At 38.3% G+C, this 23,928-nt stretch overlaps 2 protein-coding genes across 5 annotated transcripts in view; both read right to left on the reverse strand.

The window, feature by feature from the left end:
- Positions 1-23,928, reverse strand: part of DGKB (diacylglycerol kinase beta) — a 1,339,752-nt gene that overhangs the window by 1,125,000 nt on the left and 190,824 nt on the right. The gene's annotated exons all lie outside the window — the stretch shown is intronic.
- AGMO (alkylglycerol monooxygenase) overlaps positions 1-23,928 on the reverse strand; it is a 504,195-nt gene that overhangs the window by 32,030 nt on the left and 448,237 nt on the right. The window contains exons 13-14 of one of the 3 annotated variants that reach the window (XM_060414949.1): positions 23,021-23,115; positions 12,218-13,269 (exon numbers count right to left, since the gene is read on the reverse strand). In XM_060414949.1, coding sequence (XP_060270932.1) covers positions 13,251-13,269; positions 23,021-23,115 — 114 coding nt within the window. In that variant the 3' untranslated portion in view covers positions 12,218-13,250. Of the gene's footprint in view, positions 1-12,217; positions 15,951-23,020; positions 23,116-23,928 lie in introns of those variants that run through there. The other 2 variants (XM_060414947.1, XM_060414948.1) reach the window with 2 other exon arrangements.

A 23,928-nucleotide genomic window follows, 5' to 3' on the forward strand; every position in this document is an offset into this window, starting at 1 on the left:
ATGGGAATACCAGACCACCTAACCTGCCTCTTGAGATATCTGTATGCAGGTCAGAAAGCAACAGTTAGAACTGGACATGGAACCAAACAGGAAAATGAGTACGTCAAGGCCGTATATTGTCATTGTGCTTATTTAACTTGTACGCAGACTACATCATAAGAAACGCTGGGCTGGAAGAAGCACAAACTGGAATCAAGATTGCCGGGAGAAATATCAATAACCTCACATATGCAGATGACACCACTCTTATGGCAGAAAGTGAAGAAGAACTAAAGAGTCTCTTGATGAAAGTGAAAGAGGAGAGTGAAAAAGCTGGCTTAAAGCTCAACATTCAGAAAACTAAGATCATGGCATCTAGTCCCATCACTTCATGGCAAATAGATGCAGAAACAGTGGCACAGTGACAGAGTTTATTTTGGGGGCTCCAAAATCACTGCAGATGGTGACTGCAGCCCTGAAATTAAAAGACACTTGCTCCTAGGAAGAAAAGCTATGACCAACCTAGACAGTATATTAAAAAGCAGAGACATTACTTTGCCAACAAAGGTCCATCTACTCAAAGCTATGGTTTTTCTAGTAGTCAGGTATGAATGTGAGAGTTAGCCTATAAAGAAAGCTGAGCACCAAAGAATTGATGCTTTTGAACTGTGGTGTTGGAGAAGATTCTTGAGAGTCCCTTGGACTGCAAGGAGATCCAACCAGTCAACTCTAAAGGAAATCAGTCCTGAATATTTATTGGAAGGACTGATGTTGAGGCTAAAACTCTAATACTTTGGCTACCTGACGCTAAGGGCTGACTCATTTGAAAAGATCCTGATGATGGAAAAGATTGAAGGCGGGAGGAGAAGGGAATGACAGAGGATGAGATGGTTGGATGGCATCACCGACTCAATGGACATGAGTTTGAGTAAATTCTGGCAGTTGGTGATGGACAGGGAGGCCTGGTGTGCTGCAGTCCATGGAGTTGCAAAGTGTTGGACATGACTGAGTGACTGAACTGAACAGAGAAAATGAAAACAATCAGGAAAATAACTTCTACACATTACCAACACCACATCCCAGCATCTGCTCCTATGTTCCCTGCTTTAATATCTTCTTCCATAGATGAATAATAATGGAACAGGTTAAACAAAGCCATTCTGCTTTTAAAAAAATGGGTATTACTTTAGTACTTTGAACTGGAAAAACAAGCTAATCAACTTAGATTTTAAAAACCTTCGATGAGTTCATTTCATTACATAAAAACTGTGATGTAAGAAGTAGTAAAATCAAACAATTTATCATAATAAAGCGGATGCACCCTTTGCTAGGGGCTTCCTTGGTTGTACAGTGGTAAAGAATCTGCCTGCCAGTGTAGGAGACCTGGGTTCAATCCCTGGATCGGAAAGATCCCCTGGAGAAGGAAATGGCAACCCATTCCATTATTCTTATCTGGGAAATCCTATGGACAGAAGAACCTGGTGGGCTATAGTCCATGGGGCTGGAAAGAGCCAGATGTGACTTAATGGACTGAGCACACATACACATTTTTCGATAAGATACTTTTCTTACTCAGCCAACTTTCTGTAACTTTTCAATTAAATCTGCATCTGATTCGACCTCAAATATTCTTGTGAAATGTCTCAAATCAGTAACTCATAGCACAACAGTCTGAACTAAAAAGCTCTGAGTTTCACTATATTTGTGATGAAGAGCTTCAGTGGAGATAGTATAACTGATTAGAACACTAACTGCATAACCATTGTTTCACACATATAGTTACGGGTGATAAGTGGCAGGCAAAGCAAGATCAAAACCAACAAACCAAAAGTCCATTAACAAACCAACAAACCAAAAGTCCTCTGCTTACTGGTGGCTGATTAGCTTTCTCCCTACCTTTTTACCTGAGCCACTTATCTCTGTGGTAGCTATGGAGTCTCCTTGGTAACGCTCTTCTTGTGTGACCCAAAAGGCACAGCCCAGATCTTTTTCCATAGCCTTTTAAGTTGTCAGTTTATCACGACAATATAATTTTTCATCAGCCCATATTATGCTGCCTTTGGCCTAAATAATCCAGGATATAATCCTAGACAAAAGCTGGAGGAATTTAGTTTTGAGTTTAGTCACTTAACTTGAACCAGATAGAGCCTTTTCCTGTTTGCAAAATGTGTAATTCATTGATATATTCATCTGATTTCAGGAAGGAAGCAAAAGATGGTATTGTACTCCTCACCTCTTTTTCATATAATTTCTTACACAGAACTAAAGAGAGACATTTTTCAACAATGTTGTGCTGCAAGGAAGAATCAGTTCTGAGTCTATTTTGGATCCATTTCTTAGACTTGCTTTTTGTTGCTTTTGTTATTACAATCATACATACTGACCTGCCTCAGGGAACCCTGCCCCTCTACCTGAATATTAAAGCAAAGTGCCTTTGTTCAGGATCCTGTCCACCTGTGGATGGCTACAGGAAGGAAGAAATTAACACACTCCTTCCCTAGGCTTGCCATTCTAGGAAACATTTGCAAGATTAATGGTCTTTTTACTTTGTTTCCTCGCCTCCCTCCATCTTTGTTCCGTAAAGAAACTGGCATCCAGACTCCTATAAGATGGTTATTTCAAGACATTAATCTGCCATCTTCTCGGTAGTCCTTGTCTCAACATCTCTCAGATTTATTGGCCTGTTGTGCAGTGAGCAGAGCAAGCTTGGACTCAGTAACAGTTGGAGTATAGCAGACTCTGGGGTAATAGCAGTTAACCACCTGCCAAGATGTTAACAAGCTAGAATTGTTTATAACTGGATTCAGATATTAAATGAATGTCCCTAAGAGTGGTGTATGCTACACAGCCTGAAGTCATCGTCCCACTTAAACCATACAAGGTCCCAGGGGAGCCCCTGCCAAAGAGAACATTAATGTAATGGCTGAGAATGAATAGAGAAGGACACAGAAATCAATCATGAGAGTAGGGCTTGATATATTTTATAATAAAGTTATGAAGTACTATAGAAATTTAGAAAGTATAAAGAAAACTATTTTTGGCATATGATGGCCTCAGGAAACAAATGACCACTGAACTATCAACCACACAGTGGGAATATTTTTATTATGATCAAGACCAATATACTTTCATGTCCAAACTCAAATTTGCTTTCTAATTCATAAGAACAGCATTCTACATTCTGTATAAATTTGTTGCTGTTTGTTGATTAGTCGCTGAGCCATGTCCAACTCTTTGGTGACCTCATGGACTGTAGCCCACCAGGCTCCTCTGTCCATGGGATTTCCCAAGCAAGAATCTTCCCTAGTAGGGAGGGTGGGGATACAGTGAGAATGCATGAGTTTGTGTTCAGAACACAGGGGCTAGAACTCTGTTTTCCCCCTACCCTGCTTCCATGTACTATTTACAGTGTTCAGTGAGGGAGGGGGCCTCTGAGGGGTTTCAGGTTAGGGTCAAAAACATGCTAGAGGTAGGTTTCTATTATCAGACTATTTTCAAGAGACCCAGATGTTATTGCAAAGAAGTAATTTATTTTGATAATAAAACTATACATAAAGGTGGGCCCTTAGATAAAAGGTTAATAGATCTTTCCCAAACATGTTTTATCTTTTGCCTCAGCCTCAACTCTAGAATGCTTTAGCTATTATTAATCCTTTCTTTCTACAATCTGCTTTTTTAAAAACCAAAACCAAAAAAAAACCCTCCTGTAATAATGTTTATGTTTGCTAGAGGTTTTATGTTTGTCTTCTAGACAGTAGGCATCTATATACATACAAACAACAGATTAGTAAGATCAGTTCAGTTCAGTCCATTCAGTCCTGTCCAACTCTTTGAGACCCCATGGACTGTTGCAGCACGCCTGGCTTCCCTGTCAATCACCAACTCCCAGAGCTTACCCAAACTCATGTCCATCAAGTCAGTGATGCTATCCAACCATCTCATCCTCTGCTGTCCCCTTTTCCTCCCACCTTCAGTCTTTCCCAGCATCTGGGTCTTTTCTAAGGAACCAGTCCTTCGCATTAGGTGACAAGTATTGGAGTTTCAGCTCCAGCATCAGTCCTTCCAATGAATATTCAGGACTGATTTCATTTAGAATTGACTGATTGGGTCTCCTTGAAGTCCAAGGAACTCTCAAGAGTCTTCTTCAACACCACAGTTCAAAAGCATCAATTCTTCAGCACTCAGCTTTCTTTAAAGTCAGACTCTCACATCCATACATGACTACTGGAAAAACCAGAGCTCTGACTAGATGGACATTTGTCAGCAAAGTAATGTCTCTGCTTCTTAATACGCTGTCTAGGTTGCTCATAGCTTTTCTTCTGAGGAACAAGCATCTTTTAATTTCATGGCTGCAGTCACCATTATCAGTGATTTTGGAACCCAAGAAAATAAAGTCTGTCACTGTTTCCCCATCTATTTGCCATGAAGTGATGGGACTGGATGCCATGATCTTCATTTTTTGAATGTTGAGTTTTAAGCCAGCTTTTTCACTCTCCTCTTTCACTTTCATCAACAGGCTCTTTACTTCTTCACTTTCTGCCATAAGGGTGGTGTCATCTGCATGTCTGTAGTTATTGATATTTCTCCCAGCGACCTTGATTCCAGCTGGTGCTCCATCCAGCCTTGCATTTCACATGATGTACTCTGCATATAAGTTAAATAAGCAGGTGACAATATATAACCTTGACTTATTCCTTTCCCAATTTGGAACCAGTCTGTTGTTCCATGTCCAGTTCTAACTGTTGCTTCTTGACCTGCATACAGATTTCTCAGGAGGCAGGTCAGGTGATCTGGTATTCCCATCTTTTGAAGAATTTTGATGTGACCCACACAGTCAAAGGCTAGGCAAGTTAAATAAATAAACCAACTGGTAGGTCCTTGGGGGAAGGAGTGCAAATAAAATGACTTTTAAAAGAGTCACATAAAAATAAAGAGGCGTTCTGTCTCTTAAATATACAGGAGATTCTGGAAGAAGCATAAAACTAAATAGACATGGGTATGAATTCTGTCAACCTGTGACTCTCAATTTTCTTATATAAAAGTAGAGATAATATCAACTATCTTTTAAAATTATTGTAAGCCTTAAAGACAATATCTCTAAGTCATCAAATATAGTACATGGTAGTTTAGAGATATTCTATACATATATATTAATTTGCTATGTAAATGCTCAGATGCTAGGTTTTCTTGTATTGATAACTAGGCTCAGGCATTCAGTGAAGTTGTATACTCTTTACTAAGAGCAAGCTGGGAACCAGCCACAAATTAAGCCCCCTTCTGGTGAGACACACAGCCTAACAGAAATTATACTGTTGAAAATTAGAGGACTTGGGCTTGGAATTAGAAATTACCACCTACTGATTATATATTTCCATAAAAACATGTAATTTCTTTGAATTTAAGTGTTTTCATATAAAACCAGTAGCACTCTACCTTGAACTGAAAGTGAAAGTGTTAGTCGCTTAATTGTGTCTGACTCTTTGCAACCCCATGGAGTGTGTAGCCTGCCAGGCTCCTCTGCCCATGGAATCTTCCAGGCAAGAATATTGGAGTGGGTTGCCATTCTCTTCTCTAGGGGATCTTTTTGATCCAGGGATTGAACCCATGTCTCCTGCATTGCAGGCAAAATCTCTACCATCTGAGCCACGAGGGAAGCCCCACGATACCTTAGTAACACTATAAAAAAAGAAACGTTTGTAAAACAAAATGTGTGAAAGTGAAGTCACTCAGTCATGTCCGACTCTTTGCGACTCCATGGACTGTAGTCTGTAGAATGTAACCAGGCTCCTTTGTCCATGGGATTTTCCAGGCAAGAACACTGGAGTGGGTTGCCATTTTCTTCTCTAGGACATCTTCCCGACCCAGGAATTGAACCCGGGTTTCTGGCATTGTAGGCAGACACTTTCACTGTCGAGACACCAGGGAAGTGTGATAATATCTAAATAATATAAGAAGTGCAATAAGAAGTGTAATAATATCTAAATTTAACCAATCACAGAGCATGTCTTTTGGCTAAATGGAAGTATAAAGGGCTTCCCAGGTGACTCAGCAGTATAGAAAGAGATGCAGAAGAGGCAGGTTTGATCTCTGGGTGGGGAAGATCCCCTGGAGGAGGAAATGGCAACCTACTCCAGTATTCCTGCCTGAAAAAATCCCATAGACAGTAGAGCCCGGTGGGCTATAGTTCATTATATAAAATTAATGAAAATTTTATAACAGTCCCTTATTGTAATCTGTTGCTGCTTGTAATCATGGGAAATAAAAGGATGTGTACTGTTGCTAGGTACCATGTAAAAATAAAACTCAAGTGACCAGATCTAAAAATGAAAGACCATCATGTAAATATATGATTCAAAGACATTCCTTTCCCCAGATACCCTATTCATAATGTAGCACTGCCATGGTCCCTTGTACTGAAATAACCAACATTTTCTCAACTTTGGAACTTACTATGAGTAATATGTAAAAAAAAAATCCCAACAAATCTATTCTCTAGTAAAAGCATCAGGGTCTCCAGGATCTTTTCACACTGAGAAAAAGTTTACATCAGCCTAATGGAAGATACTGAGAGAATTATGTTTCAAATTGATGAATGGGAACAAAATCTTCTCCTTTTAAAGACGGAGTGATGATAATCCAGTTTTCCTGGTCTTGAGAAAATAATCCAAATTCTTCCAAATAAAACCCTAAAGTAAAATTGTAGGCTTTAATCTAGAATTATTCCTAACAATAGTGTATTTTAATATTCATAACTTGCTTTAATATTTATATTTTAAAGTCAATATTTTAATGAAATCACCCTTCTTTTATTCCCTACAGAATCTTTTAAATCTGATACTCTGTGGCTATCTACTGTCACCTTAATTTTTTATTCTTGCTAATTAAGTTAAAGTGGTTGATCATAATTCATCTAATTTCTCTTCCTTCTAATGGTTTCTTTAGAAACTTAGAGCATTTTCCTCTTCACTCCCTCTTCCCTTGCTGACACTCCTGCGCCCAGTTTTTGCCATTCATATTCTTAATCTAAGTCCTCTTGTTCTAAATCATTGCTTGCAGTTTTGAGACACAACCATAGGGTTGAAAATGAATTTCTTGATTATTTTCTTGTCTCTGTTTTGCAGCACAACTCCTGTCTTGCTTGCCCTGAATCCCAACAGGGCTAGACAGTAATTTGCCTCTGGGCGATAGGGCTTTTTTCCCTATGCAGACCTTTTCAAAGGAGAAGATGGCTGGCAGCTACTCAAGCATGTGTGATAGTAGATATGCCTGGTGCCCTGGGCAGACAGAAGAAAAGCAGCTGTGGACATATCTCCATGTAGCTATCGGGGTGGAGGGGGAGTTTTCTAAGGGAAAGGAAAAAAAAAAAAAAAAAAGGTAGCTTAGGTTGATTGAAGCTGAAGAAATTACTCAGTTTTCAAAGAGAATATTCTTTGAGTATTCTTTGAGATAAACCCCTCCCCCCCTTTTTGTTACAGTTTTTATTTTATAATGTTATAAGCAGCTTGTGTTAAACTATGTGCCTACTACAAATTTTGTGATATTTCTTTTGAACATATGATTTGTCTTACTTTTTAAAATAAAATTTAGTCCTCTAATTAAAAACAACAACAACAACTTATTTCTGATGATTTAAAGTAATTCTAAACAAAGCTATGGTCTATGGGATCAGTTTGATTAGTTTTCCGTGATTGTGATTTTCATTCTGTCTGCCCTCTGACAGATAAGGATAAGAGGCTTATGGAAGCTTCCTGATGGGAGAGACAGACTGTGGGGAAAACTGGGTCTTATTCTGATGAGCGAGGCCATGCTCAGTAAATCTTTAATCCAATTTTCTGCCATTGCCTTCTCTAGTGGACCACATTTTGTCAGAACTCTCCACCATAACCCTTCCATTTTGGGTGGCCCTACACAGCATAGTTCATAGTTTCACTGAGTTAGACAAGGCTGTGGTCCACGCGATCAGTTTGATTAGTTTTCTGTGATTGTGGATATTATTCTGTCTGCCCAACGAGGGATAAGGATAAGAGGCTTATGGAAGCTTCCCGATGGGAGAGACTGACTGGGGGAAACTGGGTCTTGTTTTGATGGGTAGGGCCATGCTCCATAAATCTTTAATCTAATTTTCTATAGATCAGCAGGGCTGTGTTCCCTCCCTGTTGTTTGACCTGAGACCAAACTATGATAGAGGTAATGAATAAAATGGGGACCTCCTTCAAAAAGTCCTATGCACACACTACCATACTCCTGACACTGCAGCAGGCCACGGCCAAACCACGCCTCTGCCAGAGACTCCTAGACACTCATGGGCAAGTCTGGGTCAGTTTCTTGTGGGATCCCTGCTCCTTTCTCCTGGATCCTGGTGCACACAAGGTTTTGTTTATGCCCTCCAAGTCTGTTTTCCCAGTTCCGTGTAAGTTCTGGCAGTTCTGGAAGAGAGTCCAGAAAAACGTTTATTTCTACTTAATTGACTATGCCGAAGCCTTTGACTGTGTAGATCACAACAAACTCTGGAAAATTCTTAAAGAGATGGGACTATCAGACCACCTGACCTGCCTCCTGAGAAATCTGTATGCAGGTCAAGAAGCAACAGTTAGAACTGGACATGGAACAACAGACTGGTTCCAAATTGGGAAAGGAATAAGTCAAGGCTGTATATTGTTACCCTGCTTATTTAACTTACATGCAGAGTACATCATGAGAAATGCAAAGCTGGACGAAGCACCAGCTGGAATCAAGGTCGCTGGGAGAAATATCAATAACTACAGACATGCAGATGACACCACCCTTATGGCAGAAAGTGAAGAACTAAAGAGCCTCTTGATGAAAGTGAAAGAGAGTGAAAAAGCTGGCTTAAAACTCAACATTCAAAAAATGAAGATCATGGCATCCAGTCCCATCACTTCATGGCAAATAGATGGGGAAACAGTGACAGACTTTATTTTCTTGGGTTCCAAAATCACTGATAATGGTGACTGCAATCATAAAATTAAAAGATGCTTGCTCCTCGGAAGAAAAGTTATGAGCAACCTAGATAGCATATTAAAAAGCTGAGACATTACTTTGCTGACGAATGTCCATCTAGTCAGAGCTCTGGTTTTTCCAGTAGTCATGTATGGATGTGAGGGTCGGACTTTAAAGAAAGCTGAAAGAAAGTGAAAGTGAAGTCGCTCAGTCATGTCTGACTCTTTGCGACCCCATGGACTGTAGCCTACCAGGCTCTTCAGTCCATGGAATTTTCCAGGCAAGAGTCCTAGAGTGGGTTGCTATTTTCTTCTTCAGGGGATCTTACCAACCCAGGGATAGAACCCGGGTCTCCAGCACTGCAGGCAGACACTTTACCGTCTGAGCCACCACAGGATTAAGAATTGATGCTTTTGAACTGTGGTGTTGGAGAAGACTCTTGAGAATCCCTTGGACTGCAAGGAGATCCAACCAGTCAATTCTAAAGGAAACCAGTCCTGAATATTCACTGGAAGGACTGATGCTGAAGCTGAAATTCCAATACTTTGGCTACCTGATGTGAAGAACGGACTCATTTGAAAAGACCCTGATTTGGGGAAAGACAGAAGGCAGGAGGAGAAGGGGACAGCAGAGCATGAGATGGTTGAATGGCATCACCACTGTATGGACATAGGTTTGAACAAGCTTGAGGAGTTGGTGACAGACAGGGAAGCCTGTCACGCTGCAGTCCATCAGGTCGCCTATAGTCAAACACAACTGAACGACTGAACTGAAAGTAATTTTGGAATCAAAAAAGTCCTGTAAAAACGTATCCTTTGAAGAGACCAGTCCTCATAGGAATGTGAAGAGTGTAAGTAGCTCACCACCTGGGGCCAGCATGAAGAGTTTTTCCCTCACGGGTTTAGAATTACATATCCATCCAATTGCATTATGGGTGGTTTTGCCTTTCTTTGTAACCATCTTGTAGAGGCTGCTTCACAGACAGGATATTGAGTAAGAGTTCTGTTCTAGTAGGATAATAACCACAGGGAGGAACTGCAAATATTCATTTAGTGATCGCGTCTGCACTTAACTCAATATGGCCTTGTTGTCACTTGTCAAGGAAATCAAAGGCACATAGTGTGTATTGAATACCTGATAATATCTAAGTGTATCAGTCATGCTTGAGTAATCCCAATGGTTTAATTTAAAGAGAGAAATGGAAAACCTGCATTGTATAAAAGTTAAGCGTCTAGGACATATGTTCTAGAAATAGGAAATTGTAAAATGCTACATACAATTCCCCCCCTTTATGCAATTTTCTATGTTATTTCATTGGTGTATGAATTAAATAGAAGTACGCTTTTATTTTAAACAGCATAAAATATATTTACTTTGATATCTGACTATTTGGGTTTGTTTAGGGCAATAGTTCCCAAAATAATTATAATTATACTGTAGAAAATTATTTTTTTACTTTTCTCATGTTTAACACGAGAGCTTACTTTTTCTTTCTGCATGTAGTCCAATATTTTCCTACTTTTATATACAAACTTTTATCCTTTTTTTTTTCTCTTACAATTGAAAATTATATTCTAGAACAATGGAACACTTTCATGAATGTTGGTATCATGTTTTTAACATCGTTTCTCTACTCCTTCTCACTCTGTAAAAAATGACTGAGCCTAAAAGTCATTTTAAAAAATGCTCCAAAATGGGAAAAACAATCTCTAGTTGCTGTGACTTGTGATCAAGGAAATTATAGTGCAAGGATTGAACAAGGAAAGGAATACTTGAAAACAAGGGAACAGGTTAGGATGCTAATATTTCAGTCATGTAATTCATGTAATTGTTGGCTGTTGGTTTTATATTGAAGGAAATTCTGTGTATGCCTGAAGTATTGATTAAGAGACCAGAGAAATGATAAAAACAGTGTTAAAAATGACTTATCACTTAAATTTCAATGATATAACATCTGGCATATGTGTGTGCTATGAATATATATAATATATAGATTTATCAGGAGTGAGTAATGAGTGGCAATGCTTTCCAGTCACATCTTGAGTACCACATCTGTCATGTTGTTAAAAATAATCAACTTCCTTGAACACAGAGCATTGGTTTATGAAAAATAATCCTAAAATATCAAAATAATTTAATGAGCTTAAAAGCTCAAAATTCTCAGTGACAATAGTTACATCATTCTGTTTCAAATCTTTCTGCCTATAATTTTTTAACCACTTTGTTAAAGAGGAGGTAAGTGAAGAAAGAGACCAGAAGAAGGAGGTTCTTTCCATAGCTTCCTGAGAATCTTGGGGTAAACACTGGTTTCATCAACCAATGGAAAACTGGTTATCCGTAGAACAATTTCTATCACTGGTGAACAAAACAGTGCTCCAGGAAGGGCAGAATATTGCTTAATTGCTTGCAAAATGAAGTAAAGAGTTCTGCAATTTTTTGGATAAAAGGATATGATATTAGTCAAGCCCTGGGCTCAGTTCAGTTCAGTGCAGTCGCTCAGTTGTGTCTGACTGTTTGCGACCCCATGAATTGCAGCACGCCAGGCCTCCCTGTCCATCACCAACTCCCGGAGTTCACTCAGACTCATGTCCATCGAGTCAGTGATGCCATCCAGCCATCTCATCCTCCGTCGTCCCCTTCTCCTCCTGCCCTCAATCCCTCCCAGCATCAGAGTCTTTTCCAATGAGCCAACTCCATCCACACTGTTCAGGAATTCCAAAATGTATGAAAAGTGAAAGTGTTAGTCGCTCAGTCATGTCTGACTCTTTGTGACCCCATGTACTGTAGCTTTACAGTCTCCACAGACCATGGGATTCTCCAGGCAAGAATACTGGAGTGAGTTACCATTTCCTTCTCCAGGGCATATTCCTGACCCAGGGATCGAGCCCTGGTCTCCCACAATGTAGGCAGATTCTTTACTGTCTGAGCCATCAGGGAATATACTGGAGCAATTATTTTTTATTCATTTTACTTGGAAAGCAGTTAGTACTTTTGATATGACAACCTACGTTTTTCAATTATGATTTCCGCTCCCCCCCAACCCCGTCCATATTCTTTTATTAGTTAAATTGCTAAGTGTTTAGTGTATTCTAATTTTGAAGAGGAAATAATTCTCCAGGGATTTGTAGGACACAGGACTGGCTACGTGTCTCGAAACAGATGGTAAAAGGCACGAGGTCTTACTAGGGGTAAAATTCTGTAGACACATAGTGGGGACAGACAGGTAAAATCGAACGCAGGTCAGCAAACAAATCAAAGATTGAAGACAGTGGACAGATTTGCTTTTCATGAAACAGTTTTACAGCAGGAGATTGATAGGAATGACAGTCCAAAAGAACTATTATGATCACATTGAGGAGGTCATTGAGCTCAAGCTCCAGAAAATATTTTACCACAGTCAAGGGGAGGTCAGTGAATATTTTTGCTGGAAAGTAACATGACTGAAAGTATTTTTAAAAGATGATCTGATTGTGTTGAGGGGGAAAGATAGCAGAGAGATGAGGTAAGAGGCAGTAAAATGATACAGAAGACTTTTTCTTGAAAACTGTTGCTCTGCTTCACTGTTTTCTGAGGACAGTCTCCTCTTTTCTGAGTCCCCAAAACTCTTCTGCCCTTTGTTCAACGTGTAGCCTGGCCCTGTCAGGCTCTTCGCCTCTGTATTCACCAAGTGTAATTTGACACCCATTCCAAATCTGTTAGTGGCTCAGTTGTGCCCAACTCTTTGCGACCCCATGGACTGCAGCCCACCAGGCTCCTCTGTCCATGAGATTTCCAGGCAAGGATACTGGAGTGGGTTGCCATTTCCTTCTCCAATTCTAGCTCAACTCTAAATTTGCCCACTTGCTCCTCAGAGCCCCATCTCCTCCCCTTTGATCACATTTCTTTTTAAAAATACATCTATTATTGCTACTTTATCTTGAATTGTTGTGGTTGTTTAGTCTCTCAGTCATGTCTGACTCTTTTTGACCCCCCTAGACTGTAGCCCGCCAGGCTCCTCTGTCCGTGGGATTCCTCAGGCAAGGATACTGGAGTGGGCTGCCATTCCCTTCTCCAGGGAGTCTTCTTAAACCAGGGATTGAACCATATCTCCTGTATTGGCAAGTGGATTCTTTACCATTAAGCGTGTTACTTAGTTCTGAACCTGTTCATCCAGACTGTCTTGAACAAGAAACTGTTTTAGTCACTTACATACTCAGAAAAATTGCTTGTGAAATTTGAGTTAAACAGTAATGGTAAGGTACATGTTTTATGTCTGATGATTTTCCTTACTTCTGGGATGATTTAAGCAAAGAGTAACAGACAGCATGTAATTAGATTCCACTGTACCACCTGCAAGAGATAAATCCTAATCATGACATCCTAAATATTGAAAATACTTTGAGGCAATGAGCCGCTGAATCAGTATTCATCAAGTTTAGGCGTACAAAACAAAATTCCAATTATCTATGTGAGAAGTATATTCTATACAAAACTGCAGACATAAATTAATGTGAAAGCATTTAAAACAATATGGTTGTCTGGATGATACATTACACACATACAACCAAGACTTAGTTAAGCAGGAGGAGCTGAGCAACCTGTTACCCAAATACTGACTTTTCAATACTTATCTATTCACAAATAATGTACAGCTCGAAATAGTAAATTCTCAATTAACCTTAATGAAGCTTATCAACAGAAAATGAAACCCTTTCTAGTAAAGATAAAATATCCTTGAAGGCAGAATTAATAAATGAAATGCAGTACCCATGCTGATTCCATAAATAAAACTTAAAAATGATAAAAGAGCTTTTAATATCAAGTTCTTTAAAATGTTACTAGGTAATATTTAACAATTACAAATATCATACATGTATAAACTATGAAGCTTAATAACAAAACAAACTTCCCTCTCAGAACTAACCACTCAAATCAAGATCTATAGCATTTCTAGTATCTCTATCTTTGATCTGTATCTTCCTACACCCTCCTCTGCATACTACCAACTGAGGAGCCACTACATGCAATTTTATATATATCATCCCTTCTCATATTTATTATCTTTATTATATATAATATACAACTTTAGAATATGTATTTTTGACTTTATTTTTGAAGTCTCTGAAATATTACAGTATATGTCACTATCATTGACTTGCTTTTCACACTTGTTCTAAATTCCACATAAATTGGTAAATGTTACTGTTGCTGCTCATTCATTTTTCACGGCTTACAATATTCATTCTCCTATAAGAGGGCTTTTTAAATGCTTCTAGCTTTTTATTCTTCATAGTATTGCTATGAATATTTTGTGGACTGGTGTTGAGATATCAGAATCTTCTGAGGGCTGGGAATGGGTTCAATTCAATTCAGTCACTCAGTCGTGTCTGACTCTTTGTGAACCCATGAATTGCAGCATGCCAGGCCTCCCTGTCCATCACTAACTCCCAGAGTTCACTCAAACTCATGTCCATTGAGTCAGTGTTGCCATTCAGCCATCTCATCCTATGTTGTCCCCTTCTCCTCCTGCCCCCAATTCCTCCCAGCATCAGGGTCTTTTCCAATGAGTCAACTCTTCACACGAGGTGGCCAAAGTATTGGAGTTTTAGCTTTAATATCAGTCCTTCCAAAGAACACCCAGGACTAATTTTGAGAATGGACTGGTTGGATCTCCTTGCAGTCCAAGAGACTCTCAAGAGTCTCTTCCAGCACCACAGTTCAAAAGCATCAGTTCTTCAGTGCTCAGCATTCTTCACAGTCCAACTCTCACATCCATACATAACTACTGGAAAAACCATAGCCTTGACTAGATGGACCTTTGTTGGCAAAGTAATGTCTCTGCTTTTGAATATGCTATCTAGCTTGGTAGTAACTTTCCTTCCAAGGAGTAAGCGTCTTTTAATTTCATGGCTCCAATCACCATCTGCAGTGATTTTGGAGCCCCCCCAAAATAAAGTCTGACACTGTTTCCACTGTTTCCCTATCTATTTGCCATGAAGTGATGGGACCGGATGCCATGATCTTCGTTTTCTGAATGTTGAGCTTTAAGCAAACTTTTTCACTCTCCTCTTTCACTTTCATCAAGAGGCTCTTTAGTTCCTCTTCACTTTCTGCCATAAGAGTGGTGTCATCTGCATATCTGAGGTTATTGATATTTCTCCCGGAAATCTTGATTCCAGCTTGTGTTGCCTCCAGTCCAGCGTTTCTCATGATGTACTCTGCATAGAAGTTAAATAAGCAGAGTGACAATATACAGCCTTGACGTACTCCTTTTCCTATTTAGAACCAGTCTGATGTTCCATGTCCAGTTCTGACTGTTGCTTCCTGAGCTGCATACAGGTTTCTCAAGAGGCAGGTCAGGTGACCTGGTATTCCCATCTCTTTCAGAATTTTCCAGTTTATTGTGATCCACACAGTCAAAGGCTTTGGCATATTCAATAAAGCAGAAGTAGATGGTTTTCTGGAACTTTTGCTTTTTTGATGATCCAGCAGATGTTGGCAATTTGATCTCTGGTTCCTCTGCCTTTTCTAAAACCAGCTTGAACATCTGGAAATTCACGGTTCATGTATTGTTGAAGCCTGGGTAGAAAATTTTGAGCATTACTTTTCTAGCATGTGAGATGAGTGCAATTGTGTGGTAGTTTGAGCATTCTTTGGCATTGCCTTTCTTTGGGATTGGAATGAGAACTGACCTTTTCCAGTCCTGCGGCCACTGCTGAGTTTTCCAAATGTGCTGGTATATTGAGTGCAGCACTTTCACAGCATCATCTTTCAGGATTTGGAATAACTCAACTGGTATTCCATCACCTCCACTAGCTTGGTTTGTAGTGATGCTTTCTAAGGTCCACTTGACTTCACATTCCAGGACGTCTGGTTCTAGCTGAGTGATCACACCATTGGTTGTGAAGATCTTTTTGTACAGTTCTGTGTATTCTTGCCACCTCTTATTAATATTTTCTGCTTCTGTTAGGTCCATACCATTTCAGTCCTTTATCAAGCCCATCTTTGCATGAAATGTTCCCTTGGTATCTCTGGTGGAGGTTAGAAATAGAATTGCCAGATCATTTGGTGTATGAATAGTTGATCTTACATGACTGTGCTAAATTTATTTCTGATATATACCAACAATATGTAAAAGTTGCATTGATTCACTTCTTTGCTATTAGTTCACATTTTGCCAAAATATTTTCAAATATGGGCTATGCATTAAATATATTAGATCCTGATCAGGATAGAGAACAGGAGGGAACAGATTAAAATTAGAAGGCTAAAAAGCAGCAAGAATAAACTAACAGAAAGAGAGGTTGCACTTGACAATAATAAAAATATAATATAACTTATATATTATGTTTAAGTATATATAAAAGTAGAAACATGTAGTACAGAAATAAAAAAAAATATGCCATGAAATGTAGAGAATAATTCATTAAATACTTGAAACTGACCTAGAAGGGATTACAGCAATAATGAATAAATATAATTTGGTTAGCTATAAGAAATTAGGTTGACATTTATCTTCTCTGCATTTTGAGGATACTCTTCTAAGATCTGTCACATCCATATTGCTGTTGGCAAACACTGTCCATCAAATTGTCACTCCTTTGAAATTTGTCCAATATCTTTAAAGATGTGCTTTTGTTTTTTTTTCCATTTTGTGTTTCCCTCCAATAGTTTTAAACATTACTTACTTCTACTCTATTTTCAGCAGTAATAGAAACTGTCCAGTGGTCATTTTTTGAGATATTTCCTTTCTTTCATTTATTCTACCCTTCTGGGATTTAAATTAGATATATACTAGGACTTCTCTAAATAGCTAGAGCTCACTTTTATTTTTTCAATCCCCTTGCTTCTTAGTGCCATAGTGTAATTTCTTCAGATCTGTTTTTCAGTTCACCAGTCTCTCAGTTTTGTCTACTCTGCAGTTCAAACTATACATTGATTTTTTAAAGTTATTTCAATAATTATATTTTTCTTTCTTAAAGCTTAGCTTCTAGATATCCCAATCATTTCAAAAAGTTTGTTCATTTTTCCTTTCTATTGCATGCATGCTCAGTCATGTTCAACTCTTTGTGACCCCATGGACTGTAGCCTGCCAGTCTCCTCTGTCCATGGAATTTTCCAGGCAAGAATACTGCAGTGGGTTGCCAATTCCTTCTCTAGGGGATCTTCCCAACATATGGATTGAACCCGTGTCTCTTGCATCTCTTGCACTGGCAGGAGTGTTCTTTACCCCTGAGCCACGTGGAAAGCCCTTCCTTCCTATTATGTTATGGTTTATGTTTTTTTTTTCTAAATATTTCATGTATAATTATTTTATATTTTATATACGATGATTCTGAAGGATGCATAACAAAATATGCCGCTTTGGCACAAGGATTATTCTCAGAGAAAGGTACTTGAAAAACAGCACATGTAAGAAGAGCATTCTAATCTTCTCTCTTCTTGGTGGTGTGTGCGTGTATGTGTTCAGTCATGACCAACCCTTGGTGACCCTGTAGACTGTAGCCCATTAGGCTCCTCTGTCCATGGGATTCTCCAGGTAAGAATACTGGAGTGGGTTGCCACACCCTTTTCCAGGGGGTCGTCCCAACCCTGGGACTGAACTTGAGTCTCCTGTGTCTCCTGCATTGACAGGCAGATTCTTTACGAAGGAACCACTGAGGAAGCCCTTTCTTCCCAGAACAGGAGATAAAACCCTCATATAAAAATGTCTTCCCTGTACCAGGAGAAAAGAAACATTCTTTGATGGGTGCCAAAACCTAGAGAATTCTGTACAAACAGATCTTGCTAAAATAATTCTTACCTTCGATTAGCTTCCCTATATATCTTACTTTTTCATAATTGCCTCTTTTTGTTCAAACTAATATAAAAACCATTTAGGTTTTATTACTTCTTTGGATCTCCCTTTCATTCTGTCACATAAAACTGATATTTGCGTGTTTGTCCCTTGGTAATACACTTTATGTCAATTAAATTCTCCAGCCCATCTGAAAACCTGAACAAAGTAAAGGTTAAGTTTTGACTCTCATACAATTCTAATAACTGAGGCAATTGGGGCTCCTAAAATAATGCTTATTTCTACTAACTCTCACTCCTGGTCCTTCATTTTCGTATGTGTTTGGTGTTCCCTGATTATAGGCTTGTATTTAGTTGAATTAGTGATCTTTCAGAGTCAGTATTTATTTCCTCTTCTCAGCAAACAGGGAGCTACCAACTGGAATTGATTTATTCACCTTTTAGTGTCCTGACCTTCATTAAAGTGCCTAAGGACTCCTATCTTTGCAACAGCTTGCTGTCCAGTGACCTGACTCCAGCACTGATGGTGTTTATGTTGAGAGGCACCATACCTTTTGGGTATTAAACAGGCTCCAATTCCAATTTTGATCTTTTCTCTATCTTTGTTGCTTTTGTTTGGTCTCCTTGGAGATATCCCCAACTTTTGATTAATCCAATAATATAATAAAATCATGGGCTAGGCAAGATTTCGTTTATATTCCTAAAGGCCATTCAAAGCAATTACTGGGAATGAAATTTTACAAGTTTGACATTTTCAGAGGTTAGTACACCTAGTACATACTTCCAAGTAAACATGGTGGCTACATTATTTGGGTTAATTTTCATATTGATAACTATAGCACAAAATCATCTTTGTAAATTAAACTGGTATTAGTGTCAAATAATACTGAATTTTTTGGTAAATTTTTAGAACTAAACTAGCACTTTTACTCCATTGAGTAACAGAGTTCCCTTAAAGTACGTGGTAAAAGACCTTGGACTTCCCTGGTGGTACAGTGGATAAGAATCTGTCTGCCAATACAGGGAACGTGGATTCGGTTCCTGGTCCAGGAAGATCTCACCTGCTATGGAACAACAAAGATTATGTGCCACCACTACTGAGCCCTCACTCTAAGGCCTTCAAGCCGCAACTAGTGGGCCTGCATGCTGCAACTCCTGAAGCCCACACACCCAGAGCCTGTGGTCCTCAGCAAGACAAGCCACTGCAATGAGAAGTCCACGCAGGGCACTAGAAGGCAGCCCCTGCTCTCCACAGCTTGATAAAGCCAGCGAACAGCACCTAAGACCTAGTGCAATAAAAAACAAATATTTTTTTAAAAAATCTTAGGAAGTCGGCATTTCTCCTCCTCTCAGAAGACTGATTAGTGTGCCTTTGCCTTACACTAATTTCCAAAGTCAACAATTATCTGGTCTACAAAGTATTTATTGAGTCCCAGCTGCATATAATGTGAAAATGCAAAGGAAAGTGATAGTCGCTCAGTTGTGTCTGACTGTTTGCAACCCCATGGACTGTAGCCTGCCAGGCTCCTCTGTCCATGGAATTCTCCAGACAAGAATACTGGAGTGGGTAGCTATTCCTTTCTCCAGGGGATCTTGCCAAACTAGGATTTGAACCCAATCTCCTGCACTGCAGGCAGATTATTTACCATCCGAGCCACCAGGAGGTTCAATATGAAGTTTCAGAACTCTCATAACATTCCTAATCCTTTGGTCCTGACTCATATATGCATGCTAATGACAATAATGTAGAACATATGAATCACAATCCACAAACCCAAGTACTCAGCAAACAGCCATCCTAAACATGTATTAAAATAATCAAATTAGAATGGATTCTAGTCTTGGTACATGGCAGGTGGGAAATTCTAACTAAGCCATTATTAAGGCCCCGTTCTTTTTCAAAGTCTTAGTGAAATATGGCCTGGAAAAGGAAGTCTGACACACTAACATTTGAACTGTAGTAGGAGAAGGCAACGGCAACCCACTCCAGTGTTCTTGCCTGGAGAATCCCAGGGACGGGGGAGCCTGGTGGGCTGCCGTCTATGGGGTTGCACAGAGTCGGACACGACTGAAGTGACGTAGCAGCAGCAGCAGTAGTCACAACTAAAACTGTTACTGGATAAGTGTGAAGAGGTTCTAATCTGGAAACTGTTTTAATGGTTTACTTATAGTGCACATGCTGTCCTGAGAAACTAGGAATTCTCATGTTCACTGTTCAGTATCCATAGTCTTTCCTTACAACCTTGGTTTTGGTGTCTTTTCACCTACTCTCAGATAAGAGGAAATATTTCTATCTTTTCTCATGATGTTTCAAATTTTCCTTTTCTCCTCTACTTACATTCATAAACAACTCTCCCATTCCTTCATCCCAAGGCTTTTAGGCATCAAATGGCAAGAAAAGATGTATCTTTTAAATGACTTTTACTTTTGCCCAGCAAGGCAATTTGTCCTGAGGCTTTGGTGCAACACCAAAGATCCTGGCTACCTCAAGGAAGGAGAGGGAGAGGGAGAACGGCAGACAGACAAGACCAAAGAATTATCTTGTCACAATAATTACTGCTAACATTTCTTGAATGCCTGATATGTGTAAGAGATGGAGCCAAGAAACTTACTGTCATCTCATCTCAAAATAATCTTATGAAATAGGTATTATCTTGATTTCACAAAAGGCTAAAAGGAGTTTAAATCACAGGCCCTGATCTCACAGTTACTAAACTGAATAACCAGGATTTAAACCTCAACCATCTGACTATAAATTATACTGCTTTTGGTCATCGATTAGGCTCCTCCAATCCTGCTTGTTCCCGAGTTCTTCTTTTGCCATTGTTTGGTCATTCAGTCATGTCTGACTCTTTGCAAACCCATGGACTGTAGCATGCCAGGCTTGTTTGTCCATGGCATTTCCTCAGGCAAGAATACTGGAGCAGGTTGTCATTTCCTTCTCCAAGGGATCTTCCCAACCCAGTGATTGAACTGCATTGGCAGGCAGATTCCTTACCACTGAGCCACCTGGGAAGCCCCAGTTTTTCTTTCAGTAACTACCTAAGTTATCCATCAGACAGGACCTAGCAACCAAACAACAACAAAGTTACCCATCTAATGTCAATTAGTGTCAATTAGCCTTAGATGTCTGTCTGCTTTCTGACAGTTTTATCCAAGGATTTGGAGTCCTTTTATTATTGAATCTCAGACTGATGAATAGAAATCTCCTTGTCTGTTGACAGACTTCTCTCATGCCAACTTCTGTTCATGGCCAGCCATTCCATAGAGTCCCCCAAAGTCATGCTTTGCAAATCTGCTGAAACAACTTGCTGCTACTGCCCTAAGCCCTTCTGTGACAAACTGAGGTGGTAGCACAGGCTGCTCACCTTGTCTGTCCCATCAGTAGGGCTATGTTTTGTGTCTCTCTCTTTTCTCATTTTTTTCCCTTTACTAGACATGTGGTAGGACGCACTGAATGCCAATGTGCAATGAATGAAGCATGTAGACTCCAGTCAACTGAGAAGTACTTAAAAAGTCATTTTGATCAATGAGTAAAATATTTACACTCTATAAACATTTGGTCTTTGGTGTCATATTCATAATCAGAAGGAACTTAAAAATACACTTCTACTCAGCCAAGAAAGTCTTACAGGGGAAAATAGCATGGAAACCTTCTAGTTAAAATATGTAAAACACATACTGTAAAACTTTCCACCACTATAAAATAGCTTGCCCATTGACATGTCATGTTTTCTTAGAATGGAAGGAGTGACGGGCAGATTTTGAGAATGACTTTAAGTGTCCTGGCAAACACTATGCCAGTACTGCTCATTTTGCAAATGTTCAAATATGGTAATTAGGCAGAAATTAGAAAGCAAGAACATTTAAAAACAGATAAATAGCACGTGGTAAATTATATAATAGAAAATTTCATAGTATAATCAAACTATGATAAAATGTATATTTGCTATACCACTGATCAACTGAAAAATCTCACATTTTTATTACTTGGCCAGTATAAAAAGACAAGTATCTGTGTCAAACTTGAATATCATATCTACAAATATTTCTCTTTCACATGTGTAAACTGTTATCAGACCTAGAAAGAACACTGATTTTTTAAGGTCTGGAATCTTGGGCTAAAATCTGCGTCACTAGGCAGATGAGTATGCCACAAAAATGCAGTCAAACTTTCTATAGGACAATCCAAAGAAACTAGCATCTGATTGACTTTCTCAGTACCGTTCTATACTGTATCTTTGATTTATAAGCAATAATACGTGTTAGTTACTTAAATAACACTGGGGTACAGTACTTTATTCAAATGTTTCACAGAATAGAAATTAAAGATTGATATATTAATTAAATAAGCTCAAAAGGGTATTTATCTTTTACCCAAGAAAGCATTAAAAATGCAAATAAGAAAAATAAACAAGTGCATGACTCTTACAATTACCCTAGCATTCTCAAGTGGTGTGTATGTGGGGGGGCGTGGTTCACACATATTTTTAGTAAGGAATAATAGATGTTTCCAAAATATATTATATTTAACTCCAGTATCACTTCCTCAATTATGATTATGTATTTACATACTAATCTATGCCTGCCCCTTTAAGGCAGGCTACAGAGTTTTAGGTATCATTAGAATTTATGTGCCACGATGTTCTGAAGAGTCATTAGCGTTTGGAGAAATTTTAATGTCTTATTTGCAAGGGAACAGGACAGGTGGCATAATAACTTTATTTACATCAATAAGGTCAAAATACCACATGATTGCTGCACTAAAATTTTTAAAGATGAAATAAGATATTAAATAAATACTGTCTCAAATGCCATTTTCAATTAGCTTCCTATTAATAATATTTGAAAATAATTGCTTTCTGAATGCAAATGACTACAAAAACCTTATTAAATAAAGTTATTAAAAGGCCTACTCAAAAGAGAAAGGGAATCTGTGTGTTTATGTGTGTGTGTAGTTGAATCACTTCATCGTATGGTGGAAACTAACACAACATTGTAAGGCAACTATACCACAATAAAAAAATATGATGTGAAAGTACTAAGTCAAGGAAAGCATGAATACAATGTAAATTTATTATTATAATAGTTGTAAGTTTGTTGTAGCTATATAAACTTATATATTCAGAACAAACAACAGAATAGAAATATATCAAGATATTAATGATGGTTATCTCAAGACAGTAGTATTACGGGTAACTGTCTTTTCTGTATTTTCCATGTTTTTAAAACAATAAGCTGTAGTGTTTAAAAGAACAATGAAATGCTATCTTTTTGACCATATCTTAGATTAAACTATTCTCACCTTTCATGTTTCTCCATGTACTTCACAATGTCAATTTCCATTATTCTCACAGTAGAAGATGCTAGGATTATTATCTGATGTCTCTTTAGGATATTCTGTAACAGAGCAATTTAATGATTATTACATGATAACACCATAGAGCAAATGTTATTATCTATATCCACTTTCTTCCAAACCAGAGGAAATTGGAAAGCTCTGATTTCACCTTCAAATTTTAGGGATAGTATGATCTAAACTGTTGTTCATAAATAATGATTTAAAGAAAAATTTATGTTAGAAAATAAGGAGAAGGTACTTTTCTTATTAAAATATCTATAATTACATATTTCTTATGAAAACTAAAGTAAAGCAAAGATCTAATCCTGTGCTCAAAACATTAATAAAATCCTGATATACAATCATATAGTTAATTCTGATACACTTTATAATCTTTGAAACATAAGCATTAAGTTGCGTCAAGTTAATGGTATAAAAATTTTAGATTTTTGGTAACTGATCCTTTTAAGTCTGCAAGATAGTATTTTCTTATTGTAAATCTAATTTAAGTCACTAGTTTCTTAAGAGAAGGTCGAATCTAAATAATTTCTATATGAAACAAAGCTTAACGTGTGGCTCAAACATTGTAATCCCAAATGAACTACTAAAAGAAAGATAGAGTTATTTAATATTGCATGAAAGGTAGGCTTACATACCGTGCCTTTTAATAATTTCTTATTTTTTTAAAAAAGGTTAGCTTTATGGTTTACAAAGTGATTTTGTCTAGACAAAGGAAATAATCAGCAATTTTTGTCAAAGTTCTTTTCATTAAAATGAGGTGATTAGACATATAAGTTGTCTTGGTTGTGAGAATGCATTACAATTTTATTAAAATTAAACCAAAAAAGACCATATCACATTATCTTTATTGC

This window comes from Ovis aries, chromosome 4 (genome assembly GCF_016772045.2).
Source record: "Ovis aries strain OAR_USU_Benz2616 breed Rambouillet chromosome 4, ARS-UI_Ramb_v3.0, whole genome shotgun sequence".
Classification (NCBI taxonomy): domain Eukaryota; kingdom Metazoa; phylum Chordata; class Mammalia; order Artiodactyla; family Bovidae; genus Ovis; species Ovis aries.